The sequence below is a fragment of the Sphaerulina musiva genome, assembly GCF_000320565.1.
Source record: "Sphaerulina musiva SO2202 unplaced genomic scaffold SEPMUscaffold_2, whole genome shotgun sequence".
NCBI lineage: Eukaryota > Fungi > Ascomycota > Dothideomycetes > Mycosphaerellales > Mycosphaerellaceae > Sphaerulina > Sphaerulina musiva.
In genome coordinates, this window is record NW_016017384.1 from 2,268,735 (window position 1) to 2,288,043 (window position 19,309).

Consider the following 19,309-nt stretch of genomic DNA (forward strand, 5'->3'; position numbering starts at 1 on the left):
CCGATACAACAAGTCGATTGTCTGATACCACCGTAAAACGGAGTCTCACTTGAAGAACTATGGTGCTTTCCGGTGAGCCAAGTACATCAGCAGTCCACGCACAATCTCCGCCACACCTGCAACAAAGTTTCCCGCCTCGATATTATGCATCTCCACACTCTGCATCGAAGCGCTTACTACTTTGCGTCAGCCTCCATTGCTCCACGGAGCACAAGCAGCGGCGTCTCCCACGTCTGGTCCATCCTTGGTCCCATCATTATCGCCCTTGTCACTCTCGTCCTCGTGCTCCTACTTATCCTGTGGTTAAAGCATCGCCTTTCCACTCGCAGACTGAGCCTCTCGGCCCAAGGCGAGCTCGCACATTTCAGATCAGGTTCACTTCGCAGGATGAACAAGAACCACGAAGCTGCTCCAGGTGTGCAGAAGCGACCAGGTCAATCGGCATTCGTCGGTCGATCTCCCCTCCCAGATGCGGACCAATTCGGAATGTACGATTTTGGATTGATCACCAAACCTAGACTGTCATACAATAGACCATGGAGTCGGCCTGGGCATGACGAAGAAGCACAATCTGGTCCTGATGTTGGAAGAACTACTCCCGCATGCATTCAGAAGTAGCCTGTGCAAACCGAAAGCGCCGCGCTGCTGATGACGGATTCGATTGAGGATCGCAATGGACCAGTGCAAAGGGCGTGAGCTTCGACTAGAGACAGAATTATGGGAGTAGTTTCATTTGATTCATCGACGGGCACTGCACATGAATGCGCAAAACATCATTGGTCCATAATCTGGTCACCCACAACAATGCCATTGTACCTTATCGTTCAATCGCATTTTGGTGGTAGTTTCTCTTTTCTTCTTTTTTTCTCTACAAAGATGACAACATTTCACGTCTTCATGTGCATCAGATTCCATGTCTCGGGACGGGGACCACCGAGAACGTGTAATAGTTAATGTCGGTACAGTGCATTACCTTCGAGTCGCGGGGCGTGCGTGAAGTGTTGCTGTGCCAGCTTCCATGTTCTACTTCAATTTAGTACAGTGTACATGCGAAGTGTGATCTGGCTCGAAAGTGAAACGACGCTGATGCTTCGCGATATACAGGCTCGACCGCGTAAAGTGCTGTGATTGGGCAGCCTCGCTCACATGATTTCGCGTCAGCTCGGCCCATAATTAAGGTGCCTCAGGGCATGGATGAACGCGCACCTTCCTCCTTCGAACTCGGCTCTGCCCCTCCCACGTGGTCCCCGTCCCGTCATCCCGTTGTTGTTGACTTTCAATCACATCGACACAGCTACAGTACATCAACAGACGGCCGACTCGACGCATCATTCCTCTTTTCTCCCCTCCCCTCTTCTCTTCTCTTCTCTTCTCTTGTACATTGATGGGCACATACATACTCGCCCGTTGCACCGCATCCGTATCAACAAACACGCTGCAGCGCACGACCCGTCCTAGCGCCGCCAATTGCACGACAGCCGGAAGCTTGCGAGGAATTGTGTGGCCCATCTCAACGGTCGCCCGGAAGAACCGAGACAGGTAGGACGGCCCTGCATATTGCCAGACAACAGACGTAACTCTCGCAGTCAACAAGTTGTCCTTTCCCGTTGCTGTGCTGTGCTATGTTGTGCCACTGAGCAAGGGAGATGCATGCTCACATGCTGACAGAGCGGCAGAAACGTCCACTCCGCTTCCACTCGAGCTCTACAAAGCCGCTTCCGGTTCTGATGGAGGAGTCTCCCTCTCCTCCACCCGTTCCACCGAAAGACGACTACTACTCCGCTGGCGGTGGCGGCGGTAAGGTAGGCAGCATGGAATCCACACGCCTTGCCAGCAGTTCGAAACGGAGGCGAGATGCGCAAGACGACATCAGCTATCACTATGGCACGGCAGATCTCGAGGCTGGCAGCAATAATGACAGACCGACTCCTTCGAAGCGCTCCAGGTCTCACGCGGCCGCCAGTGACGGCGAGATCTCCGATTCCACATCTCAGCACGCAGCCCAACTTCGCCGCAAAGGTGGCATTCGAAATCTCTCCAACCTCAACCTCCGGCATGCCGCCTCGACTTCTGTCCTGCCTGCTCGACAAGCCTCTCCTCCACGCGAGTCGAGATTCGTGGAAGGGAGCCTGAACGACAAGCCGAGCCAGCAACCGCCCTCTGTCTTTACACGAGTTACTCGAACGGACAGTGGCAGTCTGCAGTATGTGGAGGAGCTCATGGCAGATTACCACAAGGGCATGCCGACGCCATGGAGCACTGTCCAGAATACGATCGAGTATGAGAAGGAGATAATGCCAGAGCGAGTGGCCGCCATCAATGCTCGCAGTAAAAATGAGGATGGTGCTGGCATATTTCGATTCGGCAAGTCATGGGGCACCAATTTCCACCCAGTGGCACTCTGGAATCGACTCTGGAGTGACACGAAAGAGGAGGTGACGCGGCAGAACATGCTGGAGGCCGAGAGAAAGGATAGGCTCAAGGCGGAAGCGGAGGCCAAGTATGCACAGATGAAGCGAGCAGGACTCTTCGGGGTCCCACCGGCGGGTTCCACCGAAGTAGCATCAACGCCGCAGGACTCTGCCATAGCATTGGACAGCGGGACTGACGAGCACCATCAAACTGAGTCTTTGGACTCTCATGCTCGATACTCTCATGAAGAGCAGAGCCAAGAGGGGGCAGCGGTACAGGAGCCACCCAGAACGTTGCGCGGCAGGCTGTCTCGTATGCAGCTGCGGAAACCGTCTATGACATCGCTGAGTGGTACTGTCAAGCGAGCCAAGTCTGAGTTCAACCTAGCAGCCTTGCATAGGGACTCGTCTGCATCGCTGTCACCGTCCAAAATAGGTTTAGATGGTGCGTCTTCGGTCTTGAGAAGCTCTGCTTCCAAGTACGACCTGAAAAAGCAGAACCGGCTTTCGAAGCGAGTGAGTAATTTGGAAGAGAAGTTGCAGCTTGCAAGGATGGAACTCGACACTGCTTTGGCAGAGGCCTCGCCTGCACCCAAGCTTACGAGCAAGTTCGAAAGATTCACGCCTGTCAATAGTATGAAGAGAAAGACGAGGAGGCCCAAGTTTATTCCAGGAGCACTGCCGACGCTGCCTAGTGAGCGGCTGCTGTTTCCGGAGCTGCGCGGACCTGAAACTTATGAGGAAACAGTCCCACGTGCTGAAAGCGAAGTTCGGACGCACAAGATCATTGACCTGAGCACCGCGTTCGATGACATCGATGACGAGGGAACCATCAGGCGACCACATGTCCAATCCCATCGGCCACACGCGAAGGAGATCTTCCAAGATACGGATCAGTCCATTGCTCAGACCATACGATCAATCGAAGAAAAACGCGAGCTTCAGGCAAAGAACCCTGCCAACCAATCGATCCAACTCGATCAAGTGGACCAAGAGATAGTTCACAACGTTACCGCATCGAATGCAGAACCGGGAAACGCTATACTCGACGCTAAGCTCAAAGCACTCGACGTTTCTGTCAAAGCTGCAAAGAAGCCTGCGAAGTCTAAGAAGCGAGGGGCTCTTGCTGTCGAAGATAAGTCCTTCAATCCTGGCAGGGGAGTAGACAACGACGATGAGGAGTGGGAAGAAGCAGAGCAACTCTCAACGAAAAAGAAGCGCAAGTCTGCTGGCAAAGCTGAGCACAGTCCACCGATGAAGAAGAGCACCGCTGGACAGAAGCAAAAATCTCCGCAGAGTAAGACCACTAAGAAGACTGCGACCACCACCAGGTCGAAGAAGTTGAATGCGGACAAGCAGACAACCGAGGTTGAGGTGACGAAGTCCCAGCTTATCGAGAACACTGGCATGGACGATGCTGTGCTGAGCGAGGACGAGTTAGCACGCCCCAAGACAGCTGAAGAAGGCGACGATCTCATCCTCGAGCCGCTCTACGAGGAAGAGGAGGAGATGAGCGTCATGCCGCTGAATGATGAGCCGCGTGAGCCGACTGCGACTGCAACGCCAGCTAGGCACGGGCGTAGTGCTGTTCGCCCTCGATCGAATAGCATGCACAAGCGGGCGAGTCGTGCTACATCTCGTCAAAGCAAGTCAGTCACTCCTCCACTCATGAAAAGTGGTGCAGTGCAGATTAATGCTACCGAAGTACTGCCAGCAAAGGATGGTTCCCGAGACTACCAAAAGCAGAGGGGGAGCAAAGACGAGAACTTCGAATGGCCAGATGATGTCTTCTGATGGACGATACTGTTGATCAGTTCTTCGCTGTCAAGAGCCATCCAGCCTTCGGCCTTGGTTATACATACTCGTACAGGGTCTTGGTTTGTACATTTTGAGCGCAACGAGAATGAAACGGCACGGCATTGGAAGAATGAGAATGAGAATGAGAATGAGAACAACGGCCACAACCGCAGCGCTTGGCTGCATGCTTGCATGGTACCATTTTGACGCGGATTACAGCGAGCGAATTGAGCGATAGCATATTGTGAATGTTGCTTTGGCCGCTTGTGTACTTTGGGAGGGGGGACAGTGTCTAGGTATATAGGATGGGAACCCCTGACCCCTTTTTTGTTTTTCTCGTCTAGAAAGTACCTTGATGCAATCTACGACGGGAATCGAGCATTCAACTCTCTCACCTCTCTTCTTCTTCTTCTTCTTTTTCTTCTTCCTCTTCTTTCTTCTTTACGACATGAAAGAGATGACACATAAATCAGGTAGTAAGTAGTAAGTACCTACCTACCTACCTTATCTTCTCTAATAGAGAGGGAGAGAGAGGTATATATATATAAACAACTAAAAGTAATATTAAATCTATCCCTGATGTAGCAGCAGCTGTACTAGGCCATCTATGTATTACAACAGGTACTAATAATAATAATACTCAGGTAGGTACCTATAAATGAAGGAGGGATGGAGGGATGGAGGAATGGAGGGAAAGAGGGACGGGAGGGATGGAGGGCAAGAATAGCAGCACCAATGAACACACACACACATACCCCTGGTGGAAAAACAACACTGATCATAATAATAATAATAGTATGCTGACTATGCTCCCAAAAAAGTGCGCTGCTGCACTTGGTGAGCAATTGGGATTGTGCGTGTGTGTGTGTGAAGAGAGACACAGGGGAGTATTTTAGGATGAGAAGGATGGAAATGGGGGGACATATTCAAGATGATGGGACAGGAGAATATGAATCGCGGCGAAATGGGACCTGTATTCACGCCCATGGCACAAAGTCTCGTGCAGCTTCTTTCACTACCTGACCTACATTACTCTGCAGTCACATGAAAGCACGTGGAATACGTCGAAGCTGGAAAGCGCAATCCATACAGGAATCGTGCGAACAAGTGCGATTGTAGAACTGCATCGCATACCAAAGAAAAAAAAGGTGAGAGAAGACCAAGAATGCACCATGCTCGCTCAAAATGCTTTGCTCAATTTGCGGTCCGGCCGCGAACCCCCTCCCATGGAGCTGTCCCTTCGCCCTCATGATTACGTTTTCCCTCATCTCCAGCATTTTCACATCCGTTTGTGCACGTGACAATTATATCCTTACAGAGGCCAGTTCCTCGCGGACACTTCCTCGGGAGAGGTCGGTTCAGCAACCTCGGAAACGGCTTGCGTGACCAGATTATTCACTATGCGATCTCGTCCCGCACTCCCGTCAAGTACAAAAGGTCCGACGTCATTTCGGGGCGTCATAGGCCCATCCGTGATGGCAGGCGGACCGACTGATAATGCAAACTGAGCATGCGATGTGGGCGTCGTCGAGCGCGCGCCGTTGAGACGGTTCACGCTGCGTTGATCGGACCCGGTTCGTGCGATATTGATGGGCTGCGAAGTGGGTACCGGAAGCGCAGATGAGTTGGACCGATCCGATCGTGCGGAGACTTGCGGCGTTGGCGAGCTGAGAGATGCATTATTGAGCATTCTCGAGAGATCTCGGTCAATCTCCGGCATATGTGTGCTATTTCCGGTGCCTGGTGGTGACTCGAAGGCGTCCTGGCTGTCACTATCGTCGCTGTGATTTCGACTTTGCGTGCCATTGGCCCTGTCAGCCTGTGCCTCCCCTCCCGCATCAGCCTGATCCTCGAATGCCTCAAACTCTTCAAACGCCTCCTCTTCTGGCTGCTCCACATCTGCTTCCAGGTCGGCCACAAAGCGGCAATTTGGACACAGAAAGTTGGGGTAATTTGGCCCATGAATGAGGCCCCGTATGCATTTGTAGTGCCAGACGTGACTGCATGGCGCCACAAATAGAGCTTGACATGGTGCGACTGGATTGAGGCAGATGGAGCACTCGGAGCTGTTGACGCTGGCGGTGTCCGAGTCTCTGACCTTTGCCTTGGGTGTAGATTTCGACGAAGGGAACAGTCGCTTGTGTGCAGAGGTATTGAAGTTGTTGAGACTCTTCTGCCAACCACGATTGCATTCTATGCGGATCTTGACACATCGGAAAATGACCTCCTCACCACCTTTGAAGTCGATGCCGAGCTGCACCACGTCTCCATCATTGACCGGGTACGGGCGGCTCTCCACCCCGGGGCTGGACAGGCGCACATGGTTGAGGAAGGTGCCGGAGCTGGACTTGACATCCTTGACGTACCACTGTCCATCGGTGCACCAGAACTCGCAATGTCTCCTGCTGACGACCTTGGACTTGAAGCCCACGACGTCGCTGGTCTGGCTGTCGCGTTCGCTGAAGCGCCCCACCCTGACCTTGGCGTCGGGCTGTTTGAGCTGGCGAGAAAGCGCGGTAAAGTGTAGCGAGGGCCGTGACGAGCGGTTCTCGACGTGTGGGATGAAGCGGATGGTGGGCAATGGGTCCTTGCTCGAGGCAGCGGGCGTGGCAGCAGACGACATGGTAGTCGCAGGTAAAGCGGGCACAGCGGGGACAACGGAAGGCATGGCAGCAAGATTGGCGAGGTCAGCGGCGGTGGAAGTGCGGCGCACTGAAGTATTCGAAGCAGTTGGGCCGAAGGCCGTGGCGGCTCGACTATGGGTCATACTGTCGGCGGTAGTGGTGCAGCAGCTCCTCCCGCAGTTCGGCTGCGGAGTTGCCGAGACAGTGGTGGTGAGGGCAGTGGTCCTGCCTGCTGCTGTCGGTATCCAGCCCTTCTCCCCGGACTGGATTGTAGACGCGGTAGGCGCAATCTGCTCACCAGAAGTACCCCGCGGTGCGTGTGGACCTGTGGCGGTTGCTGTTGCTGCTGGGGACAACGGCGAAGGCTGCTCGTGCTGGTGGTGGGCGGACGGGGTCGTTCTCGCGACGGAGGCCACCGACTCGATGGGCGACGATGTCGAGCGGACGAGGAGGGGCGGCGGAGGGTCGGATCGATGCAGATGGTTGCGCAAGTACGAAAAGCCGCGTAGTCGACTGGGACGGGTGGGCGACGAGGGGGAAACGGGGGTGGCGGTGGCGGTGGTGGTGGTGGTGGTGGTGGTGGTGGTGGCCGCCGCAGGGACAGTGGGAGTAGTAGTAGTAGTGTCAGCAGTAGCAGCAGCGGTATTAGAAGTGGTAGAGGCGGGCAGCGAGGAAGGCGGCGGAGATGGAATGGCGGTGGACCCTAGCATGCTTTTCTCGTGAGCAGCGGTGTTCGGATCTGATGCTGGTTCGTTGTTCTGCGCGTGAGATGATTCAATGCAGGCAATAAGGAAAGGTTGCAAGGGACAGCCGGGTCAAGGTCTGTCTGTCAAATGTCATTATCCTGTGTCAGCGCCTCTCTCTCTCTCTCTCTCTCTCTCTCTCTTTCTGGCCCTCTCTCTGTCTCTCAGCGGCAGGATGATGAGAAAGGGAAGATGATGAGAAAGGGAAGATGATCAGCAGAGGCGGGCGGCGCGTGGCTGAGGCTCACTACTACTAAGGTCACCACCACCACCTCAGACAAGCTTGGCATTATCAGTCATCTTTACCTAAGGTCCAGCTACTCCGCTCTACTACGACGAGAATTACAACAACACCCTCTTCTCTAGTACATAACTACCTATACATCCTCACAGTCACAGAACATCCTCACAAGAACAAAAAAAACATCCAAAAAGGTTTCACAGTTTTAAAAAAGAAACAAAAAAAAAGGCAACAAGGGCTCAAGTCCGTTCCGGCGAGCGCACAGATCACGACAGGCAAACCAGGGTTAAATAATGCCCGCTGATGAAATGTCAGAATGTCTGTGATGATGATTTCCTAGAAAAGCTGCTGATGTTTCGTTTTGGTACCTAATTGGATCCTCCTACCTCCCTACACGAGTCTCTCGAGATCAGATTTCTCTTACAGGTAGTACCTTAGGTAGGTATAAATAAATGTCAGGTAGGTAGGTCCATGTACTTACCTACTTACGGGAGGGGAAATGCCTTATTACCTAGGCATAGAGTATTGTATAGTACCTAGTACACAGTACAGTCCCCCAAAAAAGAAAAGAATCAACCTCTAAACAAGGAAAATTACATGTGTAAGAAATGTATGTAGTATGATGTATGATGTATGGTACCTTACCTTACAGTATCTGCACAACACAAACACCACCCCCTCCCCTCCCCTCCCCTCCCCGGACGAAAAAGGCTATTTCGATGTACATCTACCCAAAAAGGCCTTTCCGTTTTATACATACATACCTGAGGTACGTATCCGCGTAAAAAAGTGTCGCAAGTGTTTCTATAATCAGGTTTTTTGCTTGGCAGGAAGGGGAAGGGGAATTTGCAAAAAAAAGAGGGAATGAAGGGATCCAGGCAGGCAGGCAGGCAGGTTTTATAAAGGTACAGGTAACATCATCATACAGTACAGGTACAGGTACATTGTAAGGATGTTCAAGTTTTCTTACCTGGTCGTGCACGGAGCTACTTAAGGAAGGTAAGGTAAGGTACTGTCTGTCAGTGTCAGTGTCTGATGATGATGATGATGATGATGATGATGATGATGATGATCAAGACGGGAGAGCTTGCTTCATCTTAGATATTCTCCGTTGTTCCGCACAGACTACTACCTGAGACTACCAGTACTTCTGTGCTTCTTTCATTAAAATCCAAAACAATTCTCATCCTCTACATACCCCCACTCCTTCAAAGCCGGCAAGGCAGCCTTTTGAATCATACCGGGCGGACCACATAAAAACACCACACTCCCCTCCCCGGGCGGGAACAATGCCTCCTTCAACAACCCAGCATCGACATGTCCCGTTTTCCCCTGCCACTCATCACTACTAGGATGGCTCAGGACATGCGTCACTTGCAACCTCCCTTGTCCCTGATCCACGAACCAATCCAATTCCTCCTTTAACAGAATATCCTGTTCCGATTTGTTCGCATCCACCACCCGCACTTGCACGCCCTCCTGCTGCTCTAATACCGTCCGCGCAATGAGTGCATACCCCGGTGTGATTCCCGAACCACCGAGTACGAGAGAGATTTTCTGAAATCGGCGTTCTTGCTCTTCGATGATGAACTTGCCGCCCCCATTGTACACAATCTCTCCCGTGGGCCCGCGAATCTCCATTTCTTCGCCGAGAGGCATGCAATCGAGAATGTTGGACATGGCGCCTCCGGGCTGTTGGTCAGACGGGAAATACGTCTTGACCACGAGCTCGAAGCTGCCATTTCCGTCTTGTAACGACTGAATTTCCGAGCTTGGGCCACCACTGCTGGTATTTTTGTTCTTGTTGTTGTTGGTGTCCTGCGATCCCTGGTTTCCGTTCGAGGTGGCTTCATCCGGATCGGGTAGCAGAGGTTTGGTGGGTGTGTACGATCGTATGAGCATCTTATCCTTCATGTGGAACCCCAGCTGGATGTGTTGACACGTCCCCAAACCGAGGTCTTTCATTCCATCGGGTAGCGCAAAGGTATAACGTCTGGTATCCTTCGAAATCTCATCGCGCTTGGATAGCGTGACGGGTACCCATTTGTGTTTTTGCAGAACCACATCTCCGGACTTGTCCTGGCTGTTCGCTTTCTCCTTCGCAGCGGCTTCCGCATTGGCTTTGATGTAGTTTGCAGCTTTCTCCGTCACCACACCAATGATGCACTCTTTCAGCTTCTGATACGCGAAACCATCATGGATGCTCGCAAACTCATCGCTGGTTTCTTGGTGCACTTTGCCTGCATGACCAACAATGGCTGCTTTGCCTCCCGGATGCCACGAGAGTACCGAAGTGCTATCGTAGACTTTCCCATCCACCACTAACCAGCAGTCGGACTCGGTATTGTGCTTCTCGATTTCCTGTCTGGTGAACTGCTTCTGCGGAGCTCCGGCTTCTTGCTTGGCCGCGTTGACCTGATTCTCCACGCTGGGTTTCATCCAGCCTCCCTCGCCTGTTCCAGGCTCCACGGGATGTCGAAACAATATATGAGGCACATCGTCGTCTTTGTCTTGTTTGATCTCGGGCTTGACGATATACCAGCAGTTGTTCATCATTCCCATCGTGTTCCACACAGGTCTTTCCGGTTGCGTATTCTTGAACACATTCCATGCTCGGACAGATATGCTCTTTGCGCCCATGAGATGCACAATCGAGACATCAACATACCAATGCAGCCACGTCCAGAACTTCTTGCCATGTCGAATCGGGTAGTCGGGGAACTTGCGGATGCAATACAGCCACGTCTCTCCACCATCGAGACTGATTTCAATTCGCTGCACTTCATGGCCGCCGCCGTCGTATGCATACCCCTCCACTCGGTATGTCTTCCCTTTCCGAGCATGCGTCAATGGAATCTTCTCACCTTGCGCAGGTTTGACAATGACGCTGTTCAAATTCTGCTCATTGCACGCAGTGTCTGGGTGAGCGAACATAGCATTGGCAAACTCTCCATCCTTTTCAGTGATGAATGATGGCAACACTCTATTGTCCCAGATATGGTAGTGACTGCTATTCTCCTCATCCGAGACCCAAATCTTGCTCAGCCACTTCACGCATCGTCCGCCGACATAGCCAGGAATCAATAGTCGGACAGGATATCCATGATCAGGTGGGAGAGGCACATCGTTCATCTCCATGGCAAGGATAACATCATTGGTGGCATCCATTGCATAATCGAGAGGGATGCAAGTCTCATACTTGCCCTCGCTCGGTTCATCTGCTCCCTGAAAATTGACCCATCTCAGCTTGCCCTCGCCAGTATACTTGCTTTCTCGCACACCAGCTGCAAGCAAAATGTCCCGCAGAAGTGGTCCTTTCCAATAAACACAGCCCGTTGCTCCCGCTCCCCAACTGAAACCTTTCGATCGCTTGACCATGTTCAGCTCTTTTCTCCTGTTGCCGTCACACGCAAGTGACACTGGGATATTGATGTGTTCGTACTTTTCCTTCAAGTCGTCCATCGACAGCTTCAGCTTCCCATTCTCGACGTCCAGCTCATGAAACTCCCACAAGATGCGAGGCACAGCTCCATGGTTTCGGATGTAGTGCAACTCGTTCGGCGTAATCAGCCCGCCTTCGAACAGAGCAGTCAATTCCGATTCTGCATTCATAGGGTGCTTCCCGGTCAAGCGAATCAGGTTATCAGATCGAGGCAGCCAATTATCAGGTGAGAACTGATCTTGCTCATCGATCGCAATGGTGGTTCGGTTCTGGGTTTGGGGGCTCTTGCGCTTGCCGTCGTTTTGCTGGAGCTTGCTTCGGTAATCTTTCTCGTGCTGGAGTGATCGTAGCAGAGCGATCTCTTGAGGTGTGTATCGTTCCAGAAGCTTCTCGTATTCGGACTTGTCCTCCTTCTCGCTCCCGGAATTCTCATCGTCTGCAGCATATGCATCGTGATGCTTGCTGTTCTCCCCGTCCTTTCGCTTCCAATCGTTCTCCTCTTGATCGGTCTCCTGAGCCTGTGGTTTCTCCTGGTCGGTATTGTTCATCTGCACGCCGTCTTCCGTATGAGATTCCTTTTCCTTCTTCGCAGCCTCCTCCTTCTGCCTCTTCTCCACATTCGCAGGCCATTCTTCTTCGTTCTTCACCCAGTCCTCGGTAGCATCGAGCACATATCTCCAGCCAAGACTACGATTCTCAGGATATCTGAGATGCAAGTCCTTCTCATTGGTCACGATGTCTCTGAAGTTCACCAGTTCGCCCTTCTGTGCTTTTTCCTTCAGCTTCCGGTAGCCCTCCTTCGCTTCTTCATCGAATTCTGCTTCTGCATCCTGGTCCGAGCTGCTGGGCGATCTCGTCAAGTCCGGCGGATCACCAGCTTCGTCGTATTGATGGGTTAGGCCAGGCACACGGTCCTGTCTGTTTCGATAGCCAATGCGGTGTTGGTGGCCCGTCGTCCAATGCGGTTCGTTCTTGATATCCTGAGCACTTGATCCTGGGTGATGTCTCACGCTCACCTTCCAAGGAATGTGGTGAGGCATCTTATCTTGTTCCAAGCGGATGGACTTTACTATCTGACGCTGCACTACTCACCTTGAGGGCACGACGTCTATCTTACCTTGACCAGCCCAGCCCATAGCTTACTTATAGCAGACTATGCTTTGCCTGCCGTCTCTCCACAGGCTCATGACGTCTGGTACCGACGAGTCGACGACTGTTATACCTACCTACTGCAGAGCCGCGAAACCGCAATCAAAGTCAATTCCATCTCTATGCCGTTTAAGACGTCCTCAAACGGTCATCATGCCACAAGTGCGCCTTCGCGACAGAATGGGATGGCCAGCACTTGGTAGCGCCGTTGAAGAAACGTCGTCCATCAGCTCGTCGGGGTTGCATGCCCAGCGTCTACCTGTAGTTGGTTGGATGTACCTTGTGTGTTGATGTGAGACTTGAGGTGGAGAGGAAAGGCAGAGGACCAGAGCGTAGAGGTGATTCGAGATGGAGGATTTGCTGACTAATGTAACGTCGATCTTGGCCTTCCATGTCGGGTGTGGTGTCTCGAATCTTTGCTGTTGTACTTTGCTGTTGTACAGTAGGGTACCCTATGCTTCCTCTTAATCTTACTCCTACACATATCATCTTCCTGTTCCTGATGCCATGTGTGGCATTTCATCCTACGCTCGCTAGTGTCCAAATCTATACCATCGCTCGCTGAAGACGCTATCAAGCCAAAAGAGATCCGTCTATTGAAGAAGACTGCCGTCGTATCACTCTCAGACACTGCTGTCCTCTGTTTCAGTCGCATTGCCTAAAGTGGTGCTGTTATCCATGCCGTTCCCAGTGCCCTCCCCGTCAACTTCGATCTCGGTGAGCTCAGTGACCTGAAAGACTGGCGTGACGCCAATCGTATGTATCAAAGTCTGCAACTCGAGAACAAACGAAGACGCATCATCTGCCCGGTCACACTCCACGTTAGCACATTTGGCCGCGTCCACCAAAAGAAGGAGAAGAAGTGTCCACCAAGCACAAGACAGTATTTTTGTTCATCGCTGCAGGCCGCGAAACGCTCTCATTCCATTCTTACCACCAGTCCCCGGACCAGCTGCAGGGGTCGGTGCTGCATCGCGCTTCTCCTGCTGTAACGTCCCCAATCCGATCTGACCCACACCGGGTGCAGGCAACTGATCATACACAGAAGCAAATGTCTGCGTGTAGACGACTGGGACATAAGTTGCCGAAGTTGGGTTGATTTCCGAGTTTATCCAGTAGGTCGTGACTGCCGGGGCTTGGGCCAAGGCTGGGGTGGCATCGACGCCGGCGACGATTTCGCGCAGTCTGCAGTCTCTCAGTCATAGTCGCATGAGCGAATAGAGTTTGCGGTATAGCTTCACGACCACTCACTCGAGGTTGTTCTGGTCGAATTCCGCAACAAGAGGTTGAGCATTCTCGTTCAAGACTGTTTCTAAATCGGCGGTTGAGGACATGGCGAGCGTGGCACAAGCTAGAATGCTCAAGTAGTATCGAGGCATTGAGAGGCGCATGGTGATGCTCGTGTATGGGTTCTGTAGGCGACTTGGTTGGGAGTGTGGAAGTGTACTTTGTGGTTGCTGTTATGGTTGCTGTTATGGTCTGGGCGAAGTGGAAGCGCTGCTGGATCGAGTGCGAGGGTTGATAGGTAAGTGCAGTACCTATCAGAGTGACTGCCTTGCAATGTGTCGTGTGTTGCAGCTGCTAATTGAGGCAGCGCCACAGCAGAGTCAGTCGGGCAGGACGGGACTGGTGATGGAACTGCAATTTCTGGGCTCAAAATTCGCAGCGAACAAAACAACACCAACGACGAGTGGGCACTTCCTGATAATATTGGAGGATCCCGACTCGTGCCACAAAATTCTCAGCACTGAACACACGGCATTGTATAAGTAAAGTACTCGCGTCCAGGTCGTCGGTATACCAATGGATTAGCCAGAGCGCCCGACACGCATAGTCCAAAAGGAAATTGAATACATCGATCACTGTACGAACAGTGTGACGGACTAGCAGTGTGCAGTCCCCATCTTTTTTTAATAAATCAATGATCTTCGTCTGCTCCAGTTCCTGCTCGACCAAATGAGAGTGTGTATCCACTGTATCCATCACTAAGCTTCCATGACAGTCTTGAGTGTGAATTGACCTAGCCAGGAATAGCGGATAGATTACCAAAAGTGGATCTCGGTGTGATATAGCGAACCCACCTAAGTTTGTACTAGGTACATCGGTACATATAAGGTGTGTACCGTCGGGTCGCTCTCAAAACGTCGGTTCGACGGCACGGGCAGGCAGGCAGGGGTGAGACCTTCTTTCGGACCTTCCATATGCAGCTCAATTGCCGGGATTCGGGAGACCAACAAAAAGCTTGGTTTCAAGTTGTTTATCAGCAGAAGAGAATGTCGGGCCTCGTTCCGGAGTGCGAGAAATGCGAGACGGAGAAATAATGATGAGAATAATAAATAACAACGACAATAGAAGTTAGAATTTCGAAAGACTAGATAGAAGCGTCCAGTTAATGTACCCAAGTAACCCAACCAATTCCATCGACACACACTGGCCTAGGTAAGGCGACATGCTGTGGATCATCTACTTGATCGAGAAACTGTACTTAGTAGTAGTAAAGACGGCATTCGTGCCCTCAAAAGGTTCCGTTCCGGCTCCAGCGCTAATCAAATATTGACTGTCCTTGTATCCCTGCGCTTTCACCAAGTACTGGAAAAACTGTTTGATATCTGCGTTGAACGATTTCACTTGCTGCCTCGCCACGAACGAGAACACCGTCATGCTCCCATTCGGGCCCTTGTACAAATCAAAAGCGACACCACCAATCGTTATAGAGCCTACGGGAGTCGGCTTCCCATTGGCCCCATAGGTGGAAGAAATCGGTCCGGCACCACCGAGGGCCGCGAGCCAGATCATAATTTCGAATTCCTCGGATCCGGTCGCCGAGGAGGACGTGAAGATGTCGTAGGCCACGTCGGCGATGAGTCCCGAACCGGAGTATGACCACTGCCAAACCGAGGGCATGCTGCTGATTTTAGAGATCTGCTTGCCCGACTTTGTCCCAGGGTTGTAGACTGCGTTGGGGTAGGACTTGACTTGGCCGGAGCCGCCCGACCAGGACCAACTATTCTTTCGTATCAGTCTCGAGTGCTGGAGCTACCTTGTGTTTATCTCACTCCTTTGTGACTTTTCATGAGGGAGGCAGATGTCTTGTTGTGGTGGTGACTTACGTGGTACTCCAGGCGATGGTGCCCGATGAGAGGCTACCAACGGAGAAACATTGTGATCCCGATGAAGCTGCATTTTTGTTCCAGAGATTGTTGTAGACGGTGTAATCGCCTTTGACAACGGAGCCCCATTGTTCGCAATTGTCGGCACGCTTGGTGTCCTTGGTCGGGCCTGCCGCTGCCAGACTGGCGAATGCAGCGGTGAAGATGGTTGCTGCCTTCATGTTGGGCGGAAGTACGAAGATGGGTAATTGATCTTGTTGGTGATAGTAACGACTTATTGTCCACTGAAGGTCCGGCCTTGTCTTTGTATCTGGGAGAGCGAGTGTGGAGTAGACGGAGGCTACGCAGGTATGACTATATATATGTAAAGCTGGGAGGGTGTTGTGGCAAACTCGTCTATATGGTTCAAGTGCCTTGCAAATTGCGCCGACTGCGCACGATATGCCGTTGATGGCAGCATGCGGTTAGTGTGGACATTACACGTGGGTCGAACCTAGGAAGCGAATATCTGAAACATCGTCAGGGCTAAGGGTCTGCTGCCCCTAGACAGGAATGGAATCTACCCTTAGTTCTAGCGCTGAAACATAAGGTCGCGTATGTTCCAACACGATCTACTGCGCGCTTGACAATTGTAGTCACGAGGCCGGAGTGATGAAGCGACATCTGCGGCAGAATCTGTGGTAGAGGGCGGAGAACGTGCGCATCAGGTATATCATGGTATTATGCCACCAATCAGCTCGCGACGTGCTTGGTTGTTGCATGTGCCCGTATAATCATACGGCAACTCTCACAACCCAGTACCTCATTCTGGCAAGGATGTGGTTATGTGGACAGTGCAAGATCTCCAGGACTGGAGTTTCCAGGAGTCTGGACTCGCTGCCTGGGAAGCTCTCCTGTTTCCTAAAATGGTCGAGCACATTATGGCTAGGCCTTTGTCTTTCTTTCAAGATAGCCCATTTTCAAAGGCACGAACTCGCCAGCAAGCGATCCTCGTCCATGTGAATGCATTGAACGATTGCTTGTACGACTCTGCAGAAATTTCCAGGAGCCTAGACTCGCTGCCTAGGAAGCTCTCTTGTTTTCCTGAAATTGTCAAGCAAATTCTGGCTAGGCCTTCGTCTTTCTGTCAAGATGGACCATCTTCAGAGGGTGTGCCCGCCAAAGGCACGGACTCGCCAGGAAGCGATCCTCGTCCATGTGAATGCATTGAATGATTGCTTGTACGACTCTGCAGAAGTTTCTAGGAGTCTGGACTCGCTGCCTGGGAAGCTATCCTATTTTCCTGAAATGGTCGAGCAAATTCTGGCTAGGCCTTCGTCTTTCTGTCAAGATAGCCCATCTTCAGAGGGTGTGCCCGCCAAGGGCACGAACTCGCTAGCAAGCGATCCTCGTCCATGTGAATGCATTGAACGGTTGCTTGTATGACTCTGCAGAATGGTGCTGTGTGAGATTGCGTACTTAGTAGGCATAGGAGGTATTATCAGCACCAGAACGTGTGCTGTCTCAGTCACCCCAATTCGGAAAAGAATAGATCGCCCATTCTGCTCCCTCCTCGATGCCAAGATGTGCATTGATCGCCGGGCGTACCTCTCTAGTAAGGCCAACCGAATGCCATTATGCGTTTCGTTCTCTCATACGGTCTGGAGTAGAGGGCACCCATGGACCCTGGTCCTTGCATCTCGAAAGCCTCGTATAATTCAGTGCCACAATCGACGGACTCCGTGTAACCTCTTCAGTGGTGGCCATGATGCTGACTTGTACGTTTTATTGTCATGTTGCCCCCGAGTGCCTCCTTTGCGGCCACGAGTAAGGCATAGACGCACTTGTACCCGTACAAGATTGAAAGCACAGAATCACCTATGTCCACAGGTGTAGTATCTCGATGTCCTGCAGCAGCAGTAATACTATGCTCAGGACTGGGATAGTTCTGAAGTCATGTTGGCGCGATACTTTGCCAACTCCGGCCTGACGAGATGGGATTCGGGACCGAATGGCGAACGTGACACGCTGAGCACTCGAACCATATGCGCATGGCAGCAATTTAATGGCCAGACAGGCCACCATACCACAGTGCATAGATCAAGCGGCACTTTAACATCGGTCGTGCTGCGACAAGCCTACTCTTTAGCTGTCCTAGAGGTGGCTTCAGCGCCCCCAAGTGCTTGCACGACAGACTCAATGCCCTCAATTTCGTCGCGGCCAATCTTCCTTCCTGCTGCCAAAGAGGTGCCGGCGGAGGAGTCAAGGTCGATACCTTTACGCTCAAGGGCCCTGCGACTCTGGTTCTCGAGATACCGGCGACGCCTGCCTTCCGCGCTGTCCTCATCATCGTATCTGCCATTCTTGACCGCGGGGATAGTCTGCATTGCTTCCTTCAACTGAGCCAAAAGTTGCTGTACCGCTGGTATCTGGCTGAGGGCATTCTGTGTGTCTTGCTCCAGGTGCTTGCTCTGACCAGCCGCCGCCTTGAGAAACGCAAAGGGGGCGTCAGTCGCGTCCGCATCCTGCTTTGGCTCAGTCCCAATGAGCGCACTCAACTGCTGTAGGATCACAGCATTCTTGGCCTCTTCTGCTTTTAGCATAATGTTTAGCTTGGCCGTTTCATGTAGCCTTTTCCTCTGCAGCTCAACAGCTTCCGGGCTTGGCACATCCTCTGCAGCAACAACATCAATGCCTTTGTAGTGGTCAAGCCGGACCCAGTTCGCGAGATCGTCCTCTCGGTGTCCCACTGCCAGGATGTTTCTCAGTGTATAGATCTCGAACTTGTCAAAGTCCTTGTCCACCGTGGCATTGAGCAAGCTCTCCAGCTTCACAATGCCGTTGTCAACTTCGTTCTGCTTGAGCTCTGCAAGGGCGTCTCGCCTGGCGTCACTGTTCGGCAGCGATGCTGCAGTGTCCCGATCCAGTTGAAAGCCCAATTGCTCCGCCGTCGTACCTCCAAAGCCTTCCTCGATAGCATTGACGGCGCGAAAGACCAGCTCGTTGACCGTGTTGATAATGTCATCCAGGAGAGTGAGTGGCGTGTAGCGGAAGTGTTCGGTGAGCAGCGCAGTGGTCGTCTGGTGCGTAGCAGCCATGTTGCCGGCGCGACCTGTGGTGTCTGTGTCGTGACGGATGGTTGTTGGTGGCTACTGTAGTTTTGGATCAAGGTGCATTGTAGTTGTGCACTATTCGTGTCAAGCTCGCGTCGGAGGAGACGCGAAGCAGATTTCTCCACTTTTCTGCCCGTACCCACATACCACGCTACCTACTGGAGTATTGGAGTATTGGAGAACACTTTCACAGTTTCGCATATTCTGCTTCCATCATCACGACATCTAACAACAGCCCGATTAAGGTGTATACCATTCGGGTCCCTGGTCATGACGGCACCGCCTTCACTGCGATTGCTCACCAGCTTGCCAGCAACAATCTCCGCTGCGCCGACAAGGTCCAGGCGGTCTTCCGGCACTACATTACCTGACCTTTCGTGCCGACGTGCCGCAGGTACTCTCCAGTCTCGCGACCGGTCTGGCTAGAGAGAACTGCTCCCGCTCCCACTGTTCTTTGTTGCAGCGATTGCAGAGGGACTGTCAAGTACCACGACATCTGGTTAACAGCCCGAGTCTGAAGCATTCCGAGGGACCCAGACGTCAATCTGACTTGCGGGACATGACGTTCCTGCGGCAAGTCTGATGATGAGTATCTGATTGCTCTGAGTAGGTACAGTTACAGGTACTCTCTATACTGGATCAATCATGGGCGACACATACAACGAGTGGCCGTGGAAGCCTGGAAGGCGAACGGTAATCT

The 19,309-nt window shown here is 52.2% G+C and overlaps 6 protein-coding genes across 6 annotated transcripts; 2 read left to right on the forward strand and 4 right to left on the reverse strand.

The window, feature by feature from the left end:
- Window positions 1-144: 144 nt before the first annotated feature.
- On the forward strand, window positions 145-618 carry SEPMUDRAFT_105906 (uncharacterized protein; the record flags this gene model as incomplete). Its single annotated transcript, XM_016900599.1, has 1 exon — window positions 145-618. The coding sequence occupies one exon, from the start codon at window positions 145-147 to the stop codon at window positions 616-618; it is 474 nt and encodes a 157-aa protein (XP_016763806.1).
- A 1,109-nt stretch (window positions 619-1,727) lies between these two features.
- SEPMUDRAFT_25985 (uncharacterized protein) lies at window positions 1,728-4,055 on the forward strand (the record flags this gene model as incomplete). The annotated part of the gene is made up of 1 exon (XM_016908402.1): window positions 1,728-4,055. A coding segment is annotated over one exon (2,328 nt), but the record flags the coding sequence as incomplete, so codon positions are not given.
- A 1,144-nt stretch (window positions 4,056-5,199) lies between these two features.
- On the reverse strand, window positions 5,200-12,298 carry SEPMUDRAFT_131319 (uncharacterized protein; the record flags this gene model as incomplete). Its single annotated transcript, XM_016902410.1, has 2 exons — window positions 5,200-7,543; window positions 9,015-12,298. 2 exons carry the CDS (start codon window positions 12,296-12,298, stop codon window positions 5,521-5,523), a joined length of 5,307 nt encoding a protein of 1,768 aa, XP_016763808.1. The 3' UTR covers window positions 5,200-5,520.
- Window positions 12,299-12,814: 516 nt separating this feature from the next.
- Window positions 12,815-13,762, reverse strand: SEPMUDRAFT_147505 (uncharacterized protein). Its single transcript, XM_016904341.1, has 2 exons — window positions 13,659-13,762; window positions 12,815-13,592 (listed from the first exon to the last, which is right to left on the reverse strand). The coding sequence occupies exons 1-2, from the start codon at window positions 13,739-13,741 to the stop codon at window positions 13,301-13,303; spliced, it is 375 nt and encodes a 124-aa protein (XP_016763809.1). The 5' UTR covers window positions 13,742-13,762; the 3' UTR covers window positions 12,815-13,300.
- A 1,032-nt stretch (window positions 13,763-14,794) lies between these two features.
- Window positions 14,795-15,738, reverse strand: SEPMUDRAFT_131321 (glycoside hydrolase family 12 protein; the record flags this gene model as incomplete). The annotated part of the gene is made up of 2 exons (XM_016902411.1): window positions 14,795-15,411; window positions 15,518-15,738. The coding sequence occupies 2 exons, from the start codon at window positions 15,736-15,738 to the stop codon at window positions 14,871-14,873; spliced, it is 762 nt and encodes a 253-aa protein (XP_016763810.1). The 3' UTR covers window positions 14,795-14,870.
- Window positions 15,739-16,932: 1,194 nt separating this feature from the next.
- Window positions 16,933-18,594, reverse strand: SEPMUDRAFT_161817 (uncharacterized protein; the record flags this gene model as incomplete). The annotated part of the gene is made up of 1 exon (XM_016907959.1): window positions 16,933-18,594. The coding sequence occupies one exon, from the start codon at window positions 18,592-18,594 to the stop codon at window positions 17,635-17,637; it is 960 nt and encodes a 319-aa protein (XP_016763811.1). The 3' UTR covers window positions 16,933-17,634.
- Between the last annotated feature and the right edge of the window lie 715 nt (window positions 18,595-19,309).

Bases quoted from the DNA above. Each gene is read 5' to 3' on its own strand.
- SEPMUDRAFT_147505 (XM_016904341.1), bottom strand. From the start codon at position 13,741: ATGTCCTCAACCGCCGATTTAGAAACAGTCTTGAACGAGAATGCTCAA. The intron at 13,593-13,658 runs GTGAGTGGTCGT...GAGAGACTGCAG, and splicing joins TTCGACCAGAACAACCTCGA to ACTGCGCGAAATCGTCGCCG.